Source organism: Callorhinchus milii, unplaced genomic scaffold, assembly GCF_018977255.1.
Source record: "Callorhinchus milii isolate IMCB2004 unplaced genomic scaffold, IMCB_Cmil_1.0 Scaffold7, whole genome shotgun sequence".
Taxonomy (NCBI): Eukaryota; Metazoa; Chordata; class Chondrichthyes; order Chimaeriformes; family Callorhinchidae; genus Callorhinchus; species Callorhinchus milii.
Genome location: NW_024704748.1, coordinates 13,431,661 through 13,447,723, shown reverse-complemented (window position 1 = coordinate 13,447,723; position 16,063 = coordinate 13,431,661). Strand labels below are relative to the sequence as shown.

Sequence of the window (16,063 nt, the reverse complement as noted above, 5' to 3'; positions counted from 1 at the left end):
AGCTCCAAAATAAGCACAGCAACAGGAAGCAGAAATTGCAGGAAAACCTTTTTCTAGCAAAAGAGTCACAGGCACGTAGTGCACACTACCGGTGAGGTGGTGGAACAAGCAATTAAAAACAACTGAAGAATTAACAAGACAAGTTCCTGGAAATTAAAGTCAAGACTCCACTGTCTAAAGCTGTCAATGTTCCTTCATGTTTTATGTCTTAAGTACTATGACAGTGAGATCATAAAGGTCTGATTGTTGCCTCATAGGGGTGTAGATGTACTAAGGATTTACTTACTTCTGGTGCCCCCGTGTGCTGTGAAGCAGCACTGAGATGCAGTGTAGGCAGAAGAGGCTTGTGTTGCCCCTGTGGGAGTCAGGTTAGCAATTTGAACTTCCACGCAGTGATTTGCTGTTGTTTGGCCCCTTTACAAATCAAGAGTTGTAAGAGAGAAATTGTACGTGAGGTGACAATACCAGGCTTGTACTCCAAATTAGACGCACTTGTCTTCGAAGAAGTATTCATGATGAACTACTTTGCAACAAAATCACCATAAAATCAATGAGCCACTTTGTGCAGTGAGTGCTACCACGTGGTTGTGTGTTTGGAGGCAGCTGTGAACATTAGCGTGGAGCAATGTGACAAAGTGTGCTTGGACACAAGCATTGTGAGTATAAAAGAATATAATGCGAAAGTGACTTTAGAAGACAAGTAATTAACACCCTTTTAAACCTCCTGTAATGCCCTTCACATCAGGCAATGTGCACAAATCACATTATAACATTACAATGGTGCCACTTGTAGTTGTTTAATATTTGTTTTAACTTTTTGCTTGTGGTTATTGATTTAGTAAACACATAAGCCCATTCACGTTTGTTTCTGATCTTCATTTTGTATAAGGAGATGATACCTGCCAGGTTTTTGAATCAATTAATGTATACCCTGCTGAACCTTACAACGTGAGGACGATCCCGAGTTTACTATCTTTAGAGTCTATCCTTAGTTGGCATAGCAAAGGAACACTAAAAGAATAACACTAAAACTAGCCTTGGCGCCCATTGGTTAGGGAGGAGAAAATTCTGCTAAATTCTCTTCCCACTCTTGAATACTTTCCAGTGATTATATTATTATTATTATATTATATATTATATTATTATATTGACTGTATATTTTGTGGGCAAAATACGGCTGCCAATTGCACACAGTAGTGTCCTACAAACAGTCATGGGCTCCTACTTATTGCTCGGTAAACAGGTGTGTGGAGCAAGAAAACTTGCCCAACGCTTCACCCTGTCCAGGAATCAAACCCAGATCCTCTCATTCGCAAGGCGAGTGCTCTAACTACCATACTATAGGACTCCACTTTTGTGTCTGGAAGCTGAAAAGACTGGTGGAGCAGTGCTCTGTGAAACTGTACATTTGAAGAGATCCACCTGGTATTATTTGGTTAGATAAATCTATTACAATTTTCCTATTATATTCACTGCAAGTTGGGATCAGAATAGTATGGCTGTGTCAGGGTCTCTTCATCTTCTCAGGCATGTAAAACATGTGTTACGCTAGGAAATCTCTCCCCCTCCCCTGCCCACCCAAAGCCTGTTGTATCTGTGACATTCAATACCTTAGGGCTCACTGTACCTTACAGTCTGCATTGACCCTAACCTGTTGAATAATTTCTTTCTTATAGAAAATAATAGCAAAATACATAGTTTTTAAGTCCTTGGGTTCAAATACAGCTGACTTGAGGAGTCCTGTGGCTCAGTGGTTAGAGCACTCGCTTTGCAAGTGAGAGACCTGAGTTCAATTCCAGGCAGGGCGAAACCTTGGGCAAGTTTCCTTGCTCCACACGCCTAATAATAATCCCTCCAAAACCCAAAACAATAATAAATTGGTCATTTTCAATCTACGACTGTTTGTGGGACATTGCTGTGCGCAATTGGCTGCCGCGTTTGCCCACAAATATACAGTCAATTCACTTTACAGTGTACTCTGTGAAGCGCTTTGGGACGTCCTCCCGACGTGAAAAGCGCTATATCAAATGCAAGGATTATTATTATTATTATTATTATTATTACTTGAGCTTTTTTTAACGTTGTGGTAAAATTAAGCAGGAACTATATAATTAATGGTTCCCTACTTTTGACCAGAGAAACAAACTTTTTGTTTGTCAGAGTGATGTGAGTACCACCTGCTGGCCAAGTGGGGCTCTTCATTCACAGTGTGTATGTCCACGCCGTACAATTAGTACTCTTTGTAGTAATTGGTTGAGCTGCAGTCCTCAGCTACTGCACAACTATTTACACACTCTCACTTCTGAGTCAGAAGATTGTGGATTCAAGCCTCCCGTCAGGACTTTGAATGCAAAATCCAGGGTGATACTCCAATGCAGTGCTGGAGGGAGCGCCGTTTGGTCAGAGATGCCATTCTTCAGATGAGACATCAAACCAAGGTCTCATCTGCCTGTTCAGGTAGGTGTTAAAAGATCCCATAGCACTATTCAAAAACAGAATGGAATTACTTCCGCTGTCCTAGCCAACAACTCCCCAGATAAAATTGATCACTCACTTTATGGCTGTTTGTGGTTGCCATGTTTGCCTACAAACAAAGTGACTACACTTTACAGTATATCCTGTGAAACACTTTAAATGGTCCTCCCAACATGAAATGCACTATGTCAAATGTAAGGATTGTTATTTATTTGTGTTATGAATCTTCTGTAAATATTCCTAGATTTTTCTATAAACACCCGCCAAGTGTTCAGCAAATATTATTTCATTATTTGCCAAGTGACAGGATGACAGGATTCACACTGATGTATATCACTACATTGTCAAAACACCAGAGATTCAGATGACAGATAGTGATAAAAATGATGCATTGCTTTACCTTCTTCCTAGCTCTTTAACACAAATATTCTTTTGATCTCCTGTCACTTGTAAACATAAGCATAAATTATTGATCAAGGTACACTCAGAATTCTCATGGCACATAAAAGATCAATAGAAACCAGTGGTTTAAAAACAGGCTTTTGAATAATCCTAAAGTCATACAAATCTCATGTCAATGTCATCCATCCCTATGTTTTATTTGTCACTAACATCCATTTACAGCATGTAAAGGTTACTCCATGCAGACAAATTGAATCTGTGAGCAAAGAATAGTATGGTTATGGTTGCAGCTTGTGTTTGCTGTTAGGAATTTACTGGAAGGTATAGTGACTGTGTATTTGAAGGTGAACACAATAATTAATTTGCACAGAGTTTTTTCTATAAACAGACATGAAGTGAATGACCAATTTTATCCGGAGGCTTTGTTGGCCAGGACACTGGGGAAATTCTGTTTTTGAATTTTGAATGGGATCTTTAATGTCCACCTGAACAGGCAAACAAGACCTTGGTTCATTATCTCACTTTGGGCCCCTTATTTTCAAACAGACGATGAATTAGAGAAGATTGAGGAAAGAACATGAATTATTCTGGAATATAAATTGTGTGATAAAACACAGATTTAACTCTGTGGCAAATTTCCAATTCTGTGCTTGATTTTTTACCCTGATCCTTGATCAAAGATATAATCATCAGAAATATTTCTCAATTCTGCCACATGGGGGAGACTGCAACCTGTAACTGATTTTGTGTTCTTTCACCTCTCTGGTCAGCTATTGTAGGGAAAAGTGAGGACCTGGACCCTGTCACAAATATGTAATTAATACCATTTAAATTGGAAATGTGATGCCAATAAAATATAAGTTAATTACCGTAAATTAAAGAAATTAAGCATGAGATGCACATAACATCAGCCATTACTATAACAAATAATAATAATAATAATCCTTGCATTTGATATAGCGCTTTTCACATCTTCTAGACGTCTCAAAGTGCTTCACAGAATAGACTGTAAAGTGAATTGACTGTATTGTTTGTGGGCGAAATGCGGCAGCGAATTGCACACAGCAGTATCCCACAAACAGTCGCGGTTTGAAGTGACCAATTTATTATTGTTTTTTTTCTTGAGGGATTATTATTAGGAGTGTGGAGTAAGGAAACTTGCCCAAGGTTTCATCCTACTGGGAATCAAACCCACGTCTCTCGCATGCAAAGCGAGTGCTCTAACAACTGAGCTACAGGACTCCTGCATAACATATGCAAAGTATGATGAACTCAGGGATGGAAGCTGGCTATTGTTTGTTGATATCTCAGTTAGAATAAAATAAATCATTTCAATTAAAAATGTTGGTGGGATAAGCTATGAGGAACAACTAAGTAAGGTGGCGCTCTTCATCCTCAATCAAAAATATGTGTATGTTTAACAAGATAGAAAAAGCAAACATGAAAAAAAATGTTACAATACCTCAATATAACAGGAGAAGGCATATACGTTTATGCTTTGAAGGGCAGATGCAATGAAGCATTTCTTTATACACAGGACAACGAACAGCTGGAAGGAAACCTGAGCCATTCAGTTTGGCTTTGAATCTTACTCAGTTTAACTTTAGTGACTCTCTGCTAGGACAAGAAAAAAAATCCACAAGTGTTTTTCTACAATTATCCAGTGACTCAGGCTGAAAGTATGTAAATCAGACTCATCTAACGGTTGAATATTTGTCAGCACTTGCAATTTAGTACCTTATTGTACCTTATTGGTACAGATCTGCAGAATGGGTTGATGTCTACAGAATTGGACTAAAAAAGCAGGGCCTGGTGGAATTTAACAACTGTAATCATTGACAGCAACAATGCCCTTCAATAAATTTGGCTTTTACTCAATTAATTCAATCCATCTTAATTCCTTGGTGGGTATTGGTATGATTGGTGTATAGGAGGGACAAAATTGACAGTTACTTTCAGATCCACCACCACCAACAACTATCATAGAATCATAGAATTATACCACACAGAAGGAGGCCATTTGGCTGGCCCTTTTAAAAGAGCTATCCAAATCAATCCCGCTTCCTGCTCTCTCCCCATAGCCCTGCAAACTTGTTCTCCTCAAATAATTATCTACTTCTCTCTTAAAAGTTGTTATCGAATCAGCTTACACCACCAGGCAATGTATTCCAGATTCAAACAACTTGCTATGTGAAAAAAAAATTACATTTGTATAATGCCTTTCATGTCGAGAGGATGACCCAAGGTACTGTGAGCATTATTGGCCAGAATATCTGGGGGGAAATCCATCCCTTTTCTAATAGTGCCTTGCTAACATCAAGTTGAATAAGTAAGCAGGACCTCAATTTAGTATCTCATCTGAAAAAGGGCACATCTGATAATACATCCTACAATTACCACACCAGACTATGAGCTCAGGTCCAATGTGGAGCTTGAACCCACAACCTTCTGCTCCATGAACAGCCTGCACCACCGTGATTGATTCTCCCAAGAGAGAAAATAATCTCTGAATGGTCCTGTGAGAAGCTGTAACATTTATTGATGAGGAGTAGGGTGGTATGAGTACAAGTCTGAGTGACATTAATGGGTTGTTGACTTTCCTTATGACTCATTCTTTGTTTCCTATGCCTCACTACTCCCAGATCAGTAATTCTACTTCTGCTACATGTGTATCTTTTGCATCAATAAATACACATTGTCTGTTGCAGAGTATGTTGATGATGCCCATATGTCTCAGCTATAAAATAAAAAAATAAAAATCAGCTGCTGAATTTCAGTTTGCACATTTTGTGGTTGTAGATACTGTTCTTGTCAGTGAATACTATCCTGCCTTTCCATGCAGCCCTGCACTGCACTAAGTTACCCACTAGACAGCAGCCAATTCCAAGGTAAAAATGTTTCAAACATGGGAATGCAGAAATCAGCTTGTACAATGCAGCCTTGTCAGAATGGCCTAGTTGATTTGTGATTTTCTATTAGCATCTATTGATTTTCTTCCTAATTTATGCCCTTTCCTTTTCTCCTCCCCCCAACAAAAAAACAAATGATTGTGGTTTGTGCTTTAGAATTGCACTGATGTGAAAATGTCTTACAAACAGGAATTGTTTTATATTCTCAGACGCTGCAGCTATTACTAATTATTGTACTTCAAGCAGCTGTTTTAAAGACATAATGGCCTGATGTTTTTTCTCCCTTCCTAAACTAGGGAACATTGGTGCCTGTCATGCTTTGTCACATAATAGTCATTTCCTTGATGGCATCTGCACTTCAGACAATTTCTTAGTAAATTCCTGTATTTGTGCATGGGAGCATAAATTCCACCATGTGCCAAAAATCAGAGCATCCTTTTGTTTCCTCAGTTGTATAGTATGTCTGGACAGGCTCCATCTCGAGGTTAAAAGGGGACTTTTTAACTTGCAAAATCTATATTGGTGTAAAAACATGCACCCAATCATGACATTAGCTCCAGAGCATTGGACTACACTAATTATTTTTGCAGCTATTATTTCATAAGGATGCAATTTGAAACTGCAAAGGACAGTTTTGTATTCCCTTAGGTTGAGGTCAGTAGGAGGCTTTTTACCCTCTCTGTCTTCCTGAATCTGGTTGGAATACAATTCTATAGATGTCTACACTGTACCTCATCCAAGTGTCTTCAAGCCGGAGCCTGGAGAATAAATACTAAATCTCTGTGCATGAGTGGATATCACAGGATATCACAGGATGTCCTCACCGTGCATGGACACACACATATTTTTTAGCAGTCACTTGGTAGACCTTAGGAGCAGGAACCCCGAATATTATGCCTCCCCACAGAGCTGGGCACAACTGTTGCAGCCCAATTGCTCTCATGGCTGCATTCATTTCGCTATTGTTCACTTTTGACTAAATCTGTATCTGAAATCATAAAAACCTTTTTTTTTACTCACTTTAAGATAGAAATGTAAAGAATGATGGAAATATAGGGTGAATAAAGCTGTGGTTCAAAGTTAATTAAGTTCAATTAAAATCTATATTGGAACCAGCTGATACCATATCTCATAAACTATAGTTAGTGTTTATTATACTGCTTCATCAATTTTCTATAGGCAAACTTTTTGTTGTTTTATATGTCTTTTTGTGCTCCTAATATCATTAACTCTCAACAGATCTGGTATTCAGAGATGAGAATCTGTGTTTAGTTCAGATATCTCATTATTTCAACAGCAGATTGCCAATCAATGTGGAAATTTCCTCTTCCACCTGAATGAAAACAGATTTAAAAAGATGTGCTGTGGCACAGAGTGGAAATCAATGTTGGAGGTTCCCATTCAACCTGCAAAATAGGAAGCTAATCGCATTTGTAGATTGTTCCTGCAGTCTGCACTGGAGAATAAACCCTTACTGCAGAAAAGGTGTCTTGCCCACATCTCGACATACGGGATTTGTGTGCTTGCAAAATAGAACTGTTCAACAAAACAGCTCATGTACAACTTAGAGCCTGATCTGCAGATTGTTCAAGTGTCACTCTAAATTTTCAGCATGGCTGCTCAGCAGAAAGCTCCGACTTAACCCACAGAGGCAGAGGGGGAAGCCCACGTTGAATAGAAATTCACAAGTCTTTACAGCTTTTGCAAACTGAAGCACATGTGCCTCGGGAAGCCCTTTCCAGCTGCCCCACATAGTTACAGGCCACTCCGAAAAGTTTCATGGCTCACCGAAGAAACCATTTCTTTCTAACGAGATCTAATTCGGGTTGAATAGAGTCTACCAATATATATGACATTTTCATTGCAAAATAACAAGTGAAGAAATTCAATTACAGCTGAAAGGGCCTTTCTAATAGGTCATTCACTTAGTTTGTCTCCAAATTAGTTTGCATATAAAAGCCACCCAGATCATCCATCAGCACACAAAAAGCAAAGAAAATATTTTTTATTCTCTCAGAAAAAAGGAGAACAATGTTACCAGAATTCAAGACTGAACAAAAGACGAACTGCTCTTCTGCTGGGTGTCTGGCATGCATGTTGTGTCCTCAGTCAGCGATGTCGAGAGCGACAGCCTTTATATACTGCTCTGCTGTTGTAAAATGTTATTTTAGCAAAATGGTTTAGAAGCAAAAAGACCATGTGCCAGGGCAATTGTCAAACTGAAGTACATGGCAACAATCAGCACAAAGGATGACTTCTTCCGAATGAGGTCAATGTTCCACGTTTAATGAAAGTTCCTATTTTTATCTCCCAAAGTCCATTGATCAGTACCATTCCCCATGAATTTTCCTTTCAAACAAGTTGTTTGAATGCCATTTAACTTTGATCATTTTGCGTCACATATCGTAATGGTTTTGCTTTCAATATTGAGTCCAGATCACAATTGTACTTTCAGTGAGACAGACTCAGGCAGGCCCTACGGCTGTATTCAGAAATAACCCATGAAGTAAACTTTCAAAGCATTCCCTACTTTCAGGAGAGATCTATGCAGATTGTAAATCAAACAACATAACTTTTTTCATTTGAAAAGAGAAATACCTTGAATGTATACTTCAATACTTTTAAAGTAAGTTGGGAAGTTTAAACAACCGGGAGGGGGGATATTCTGCAGACTATTAGGTTACGCTCTTCAACAAGGTGATGTCTTGCAATTGTTGGAACTTTACTATTTGGAAGAATTTCCATTATCGCTCAGTTTAATGCTGAGTGTGCTAAATAAATAATAACAATAATAATCTTTGCATTTGTTATAGCGCTTTATCATGTCTTTGAGATCTCAAATGTCAGATATTGGGATGTCTTGGTATAAAGAGCATTGCTGACCTGATAAATAAAGGTAAGCACACAGAAGAAGCGAACTCCACTCTCACCCTATATCACTAGATAGTCTCCGGAAGGATCTCAAGGCATGAAATGTGGAGTCCTCTAGCTAAGTGGTTGGAGCACTCATCTCGCAAGCAAGAGGACCTGGGTTTGATTCCCGGGCAAAGCAAAACATTGGGCAAATCTCCTTACCCCACATGCCTCTTACTAGCAGTAAGTAGGAACTCGGTGGCTAGTCAATTGGCGGATCGCTTTTCCGGGGGCAATAATCCCTTCAAAAAAAGTTTTAAAAATTATTTGGTCACTCAATCCACAACTGTTTGTGGGACACATCTGTGCACAATTCACTGCCGCATTTCGCCCACAAAGTACACAGTCAATTCACTTTACAGTATATTCTGTGAAGCACTCTGAGACGTTTCAAAGATGTGATAGGGCATTATATCAAATGCAAGGATTATTATTCCTATGCAACAGAGTGCCCCTCACCTCCACAGCTAGGGCTGCACTGCATTATTTTTTGTTTCAATGTTTTAACAGTTCCAAGATGTTTCTTTTTGGCGGCAAATGAACTTAATATTATTTTTCTTTGATGGAACACATCACTTGTATACCCTGTAAAGAGCTTAAACTTGTGAGTTCCAAAGCTAATACGGGTCTTGAACCCACAACCTTTTGATTTAGAGGTGAGAGTGCCACCAATTTCCTCACTGCCTCTATTAGAACAGTTTTTTGGAAAACTAATATGGGTAATTTTAAAAACATATAGAATACGCCACATTCTCTGCATATGTAAAATCTGCGTGTGGTGGTCTTTACCCCTCAGGGCGGTTGTGTGGGCGCTAGACCGAAATGCAAGAATTATTTTTACTTATCCTAACCTCAAAATAATAAATAATAATCCCTAAAAAAAATAACACGGTCACTCAATCCATGATTGTCTGTGGGACATGGCTGTGTGCAATTGGCGGCCGCATTTCACTCGCAAAATGCACATTTATCAATATATCCCGCGAAGTGCTTCGAGACGTCTCAACGACGCGATGCGGTGCTGCATCGAATGCAAGGATTATTATGATGATGATGATGATGATGATAATGATTATTATTAACCTCCGCACTTACTGTTGGTACAAACGAGGCGTTTAAGTAACAATCATTTACATCACTTCGTGGATTTCCTGCTTAGTCATTACATTTGTGTGTGTGTGTGTGGAGAGAGAGAGAGAGGGGAGAGAGAGAGAGAGAGACAGAGAGGGAGAGGATTCCACAGGATACAAAAACAACAGAGAGAGAGAGAGAGAGAGAGTGAAAGAGAAAAAAAAACGAACGAAAACAAAGAAAAGAGGTGGCCAACTGCAGCTGGAAGTGGGTCCACCGCACATCTGGCAAAGAGCCTTTGAACACCAGCAGGTCCGCTGGCCCCCGGCCCGGGGGGGGGGGGAGGGGGGGGAGGGAGAGGGGGGTAGGGGGGAGAGGGGAGGGGGTGGGGGGGGGGCAACAGCAATGCGCCGCAGAGCTGTCGGGGAAGGGAAGTGACTGAAGGGATTTCATTCGGTGTAACACACACCGAAATCTCATTTCCTTTGGGTTTGTTTTGGTGACGTGACTCTAAACCCCAGTAGGAGAGACCCGGGAGGGAGGGAGGGAGGGAGAGAGTGGTGGTGGTGGTGGGGGTCGTTGCATGGAACAGGGAGGTAATTTGCTAACTATTTGGACCCCCATCTCTCCCTCTCCCCCTCTCCCCCTCCCCCTCTCTCTGCCATTGCTGACTGGTTGCTGTCTGGTTGTCCTCTCCCTGTTCAGGTTCGGGAAGACCTTAACGCGTGCGGGAGGATGGTTCGTATTCTGGCGAATGGGGACATCGTTCCGGACGATGATCCGCGGGTCAGGAAGACAGCAAATCGCAGGGAAGACCTCAACAGACCCCGGCAGGTGGGCTCTTGCAAATGGGGGTGGGTGGGGGGGGAGGGGGGAGGGGAGATCGATCGATCGATCGATCAATGTCAATCAATCCGATCGATAAAGCGGATCAGCCAACAGCGCTCGTATTTCCATCTGCAAAAAAAAAAGAGCGTGTGCCTCATCCGACTGAGCGCTTCATCCCATGGCTTTGCATTCCTCAATTCATGGTTTAGTGCAGGAATACGATTCCTTGCCATTGTCGGAGGGGAAGGCCATCGATCTCCCGAGACCGCGGTTCCACTTCCCCCAAGAAAATGCCGCTCCGCAAAATCCCTGTTTCCCGGATCTGGGAAGATGTTGCCACGAAGAGTCATTTCGAGCCCTATTTTGGGTGACAGGATTGGATTGTTCTGCATTTAAAAGGAAGTTGGATGGTCTGAGCAGGTCTGGTTGAGTTCAGCGATTTGGTGATTTATGCAATAAGGTGGCCGAATGTTATTTATTTAAAGTCATCCAGTTTAGTAAAGCTACCTCCCGACACACTGTTTGATGCTGTGTCAATCAACGTCTGTCAAAAAGAAATCGAGCAAGAATTTACATTTACATAGCACCTTTCACGCGAGGAATATGTCTCAAAATGGCTCAGTAAGGGCCTGAGCTTTTCTGGGGTGGGGAGGGAGCCAAAAGGTGGTCGAAAAGATAACTGATGGGAAAGTGACTTCTGAATGTTATAATAATAATCCTTGCATTTGATATAGCGCCTTAACAAGTCACTGAGATGTCTCAAAGTGCTTCACAGAACATACTGTAAAGTGGATTGACTGTATATTTTGTGGGTGAAATGCAGCAGCCAGTTACGGACAGCAATGTTCCACAAACATTGAGGGAGTGACCCATTTGATTTTATTTGGCAGAGATTTTGGCCCAGGACGCCAATAGAAACTCCCTTCTCTTTTTGAATAGTGGCATGGGATCTTTAACATCCACCTGAATAGACAGATGGGACCTTGGTTTAACATCACATCGAAGGTAGCAGTTACTCAATCAAGTAACTGCTTCAGAGTTGTATTGAAGGGTTTAATATGAATATGTGATGAACAAACATTCTGGGACTCGATGAGGATGAGTGAATGACCTGGAGGTTTTCTTTAGGTTCATTGAGTATTTATGCAGTACTCTCCCATTTGAGTTAGAGCTGAGAACCATAACCAGGAAGACTTTTTGGTGATTGAGGTAGGAGCTCGATGGGTTCATTTCTCATTCATACTTTCTTATGTTACTGATGTCAAAGCTGAAAACGCTGCACCCATTGTGTAAAATTCAGCATATGTGGCAGTGAGATTGTGAGAGCAATCAAACATAAATTAGCCTTGTGATTAACTCATGGCATTTATTCCTAATTACATGTGCAGGTATTTTACACTGAAAATACAAAATGTCCTCATTTTGTCAGAGTAAGCAAAAACACTGCCTGGTGATTGCTAAGCTATATATAGCAAGTCCAAATCCTGGTCTGTGGTGTTAGCTGATCTTACCCAGGTAGCAGGTAAAGCACCATACTTGGCCTTAGACCCTTAAAGAAGGAAGGGGAAAATCAGTTGTGATTCATGCTTCTGGTCACTGCAAAGGAACCCGCTTCCCCTCCCCTAAAAGGAACAGCATGTATGTTGACATTAGATGAGAACAGTGAGGACAACTGAAGGTTGCCTGTGATGCATGATTGAAGATCCTGCCCCTTGGGCAATTTATCAGAAGAATAACTGGAGCCTTGGAACTGTACTGCATTCAGTCGGAGTCTAAATGAGTCCAATTCTTTCGGGATAGAGGAAGGGGAGCTCATTGATACAGAGGGAAAAATTTTTTAAATGTCGAACATTTGATTTAAATGTATTTGAAGTTTCAGCCACAGTTACTGCTGAGAAGCAAAGCCATGTTGTGCGCAATGTTTGTTTCCACAGCGCATCTTGTGTGAAGCAGTCAGATCGATTTTGACATTTGGACCATATGCTTGCAGTGTAGATGTTATTGCCCTGACACCCTACGTGGGATGCAGGTATATTTAAAGATGTAAACTATTTAAAGGTACAGAGCCCCACAGCTATCACTAATATCACCAGATTATGCTTTATAGTATGCCGGTAGACCTGGCACAAATTGACAACTTGCACTAGAATGATAGGAAGAATTGTATTTTATTTTGTCTGGTGGTCTCTTATATGCAGTCTGAGGTTAACAAGTCAAAGGACTCTATGGGATGAATTTAAAAAAAACTTGCAATTGATGTTCCCAGACCCTCACTTCAGTCAACGCCTTCATCTCTTTAGGTGAGCCATATGCTCCTGCACCATTTTCCACACCCATATGAAGTTGGCAGATAATATACACCTAGGTCAGTGCCAATGTTGCTGTTTCAACAGCAGGTGCATAAATGGTCTGTTGACTATTAGCATGATTATTATTATTATTGGTGATTATTCCACTCCCCAAGAACACAGCTGAGACTGGTAACTTGTGTGAGGAATGAACCTGCATTTCATTCCTGCATAGACCCTGCACTCCTCCAAATAACTATTACTAATAATATTAATCCTTGCATATGATATACTGCCTTATCATGTCATTGAGACGTCCCAAAGCGCTTCACAGAATATACTGAAAAGTATAGTGATTGTTTATTTTGTGGGAGAAACTTACCTTTTGCTGTCCTACATTTCAGGGTTTTATCCAACACTCTGAAAATACAAACCAGCCTCACCGGGGACAAGTGAATGAAGGCCGCTCACTCTTTACAGACCTGAATCAGCGACTGATTAACATGGGCTTCCCTCGATGGAATATAGGAAATCAAGTCATTGAACCTATCATGTCCGTTGTTCTGTTGCTGATGATAATGCTGATGGGAATGCGTGGCATTCTGTTGGTAGGAGTGCTGTACCTTTTCTCACAATTTAGTCGACGCTAGCTCGATTTATTGGAGACTTTTTCTATCTTATGTACAAGTATTAATGCGTTTTCCTTCTTGTTTGTATTGGAGAACACAAGGGTAACAGATAATCTTTGCAATTTAACACATAAATCGTGTCGAGAGTGATTAAGTATTATCTGAATGTGTGGTGGTTTTATTTTCATTTAAGGCTACCATTGATTAGGTGCCTGTATTCTTTCATTCTTTAATTCATATAGACTTTTGAAAATTCATTACTTGGTTTATTTGCTTTGACACAGTTTGTTACTTTCAGGATTCAGAGTTTATTCAAGTCAGTCCAGACCTATCCAAGTCCGAAGTAGATGATTGTGGCACAAACACCAACTGGGTGAAAGAGTCGCAATTTATTCCCCAACTTGTCTCCTAGTTCATTTACGTGTTGGTTTAAAAAAATAGAATAGACAAAAGTTGTTTTTCATTTATTTTAAATAACATAGAGATTCTCACTAATGCAGAGCAAAAAGAAGCAAAAAGTGAAAAAGAAACAAATTTATTCCACACAACCTCTGATAACTTGGTCGAAGTTTATGCAGAGTATATAGCAGAAACTAATGTCTGATCATGTCATTTCTTGACACCTTGCACTATAATCCTTCATAAAACATGACTGTGAAGCCCTCCAGGTTTAAGGATTTTAAAAGTGTAGATTAGACTTAACAAATTCAGTGCTATGTGCTCTTGATTGCAAAATTTAAAAAACTGAAAATGTGTCTCTTTGTAGGAAATACCTTTGACTTAAACACGAATAATTGGTGTTGTTTTATTTCCTAGCACAGGATCTTCCAAAATCTTAACGGATAGGTTTTCATGTGAATAAAGGAACAGGTATCCATTCTACTCTGGGTTGTGCTAGGTCCCACCTTTGTGTCCCCTCCTATAATATATGCCATTAGAGAGGCTGTAACACAAGTGACAACCAAAAATCCAGGTCTCTAAATTGAAGGAATGCTCTTGATTTTCAAAATAAAATTCACGTGAAGAAGTCCTAGGTCTTTTCTTGATTTCGTTTTGTCAAATATCAAATAAAATCAAGATTTTCCATGATTCTAATATTTTGCAAACTCTGTTGTGTTTCTGGCACAAAGAAACATTTGGGCTGTTTGAATAATCACAATACACTTGTATATTTTGTGAAGCATTATGATCAACATTCCATGAACAGAAGGTAATATTATCACTGCAGAGAATGAACTTTTTAAATTGTTTAATAAATACAGAATTTATAGTTTCCTTGTATCCTTTGTGGTTGATTTACATGTACAAATACAAAGACTAATTAACACACTTAACAGTGTTAAAGGTGCTGTACTTCACAGTTCCCTTGTTTGTATAGGCGTGGGTGGGTGACATAATAATAATAATAATAATAATCCCTCCAAAACAAAAAACAATAAATTGGTCATTTTCAATCCATGACTGTTTGTGGGACACTGCTGAGCGCAATTGGCTGCCGCGTTCGCCCACAAATATACAGTCAATTCACTTTACAGTGTATTCTGTGAAGCGCTTTGGGACATCTAGAAGACGTGAAAAGCGCTATATCAGATGCAAGGATTATTATTATTATTATACCTGTAAAGAGAATTCCAATGATGCTTTGTCTGAGCTGAATACTGCGCCATATTTTAAAATGAGCTTTCAGAGCTGAATCTGTGAAATATCTCAAAATAATAAGACCTTTATGAGCTATCCCTTTTTAATAATGTTAAGGTTTTCAGAATATAGAACAAATACACATTTATATACTTGAATCAGTGCATTTGCATTTTTGTACATTGAATGGATTTACTCTGTAATGTTTTCAGGTCAACCTTCATCTGACTATCAATACTAATTTTTCCTTGTGTCCAATTCTCCCACTACCCTCTTTCCTGAAGGCACTGATTTGTTTGTTTCTAAGTCAGTCACAAATGGTCATTCTTTATGTGCAATTGAAAGTAAGTGTAGAAATGTTATTTAACTAAGAGCATCACAGAAACACCATATCCTTCTCGCACCTGACATCCAAATATGTGCAATATTCAGCAAATGTCACTGGAGCGTTTTCAAAACTATTCCATCCTTGTGCATTTGTTTTGATCGGTCCAATACACCTCAGATCCACACATATTTTTCTTCATTTTACTCGGAAGCTGTATTATTTGTGCATTTCTCTTTTTGATCTGTGTATTTGGAAGATAACACAGCAGAATTCATGTTGCAACTATTTTTGCTGTCGGGGAAGACGGGTTGAAAGTGGGGGAGATATGTTGGAAAGTATTTATACCAAGTGTCGGCCTGTAGTTCTGTGTTATCTCTTGGATTTATAAAAGGGAAAGAACAAAAGGTAGAAAAGACAACTCAAACCTACCAGACCCACACTGCACATTAAACAGTGAAACTTCACAATGGCTTTCCTTTGTGGAGTGATCAGACTGCTGGGTTTAATGCAGTTCTGTCTAATACAAAATGCAAATAAGGAAAAGGACAAATACAGGTCTGCATGATGTTTATGTTTAAAATT

At 39.7% G+C, this 16,063-nt stretch overlaps 1 protein-coding gene across 1 annotated transcript; it reads left to right on the top strand.

The window, feature by feature from the left end:
• The first annotated feature begins 10,216 nt into the window (after nt 1–10,216).
• fam241b (family with sequence similarity 241 member B) lies at nt 10,217–14,788 on the top strand. The gene is made up of 3 exons (XM_042336879.1): nt 10,217–10,366; nt 10,476–10,604; nt 13,291–14,788. The coding sequence occupies exons 2-3, from the start codon at nt 10,506–10,508 to the stop codon at nt 13,534–13,536; spliced, it is 345 nt and encodes a 114-aa protein (XP_042192813.1). The 5' UTR covers nt 10,217–10,366; nt 10,476–10,505; the 3' UTR covers nt 13,537–14,788.
• The last annotated feature ends 1,275 nt before the right edge of the window (nt 14,789–16,063 follow it).

Bases quoted from the DNA above. Each gene is read 5' to 3' on its own strand.
- fam241b (XM_042336879.1), top strand. From the start codon at position 10,506: ATGGTTCGTATTCTGGCGAATGGGGACATCGTTCCGGACGATGATCCG. The intron at 10,605-13,290 runs GTGGGCTCTTGC...CCTACATTTCAG, and splicing joins ACCTCAACAGACCCCGGCAG to GGTTTTATCCAACACTCTGA.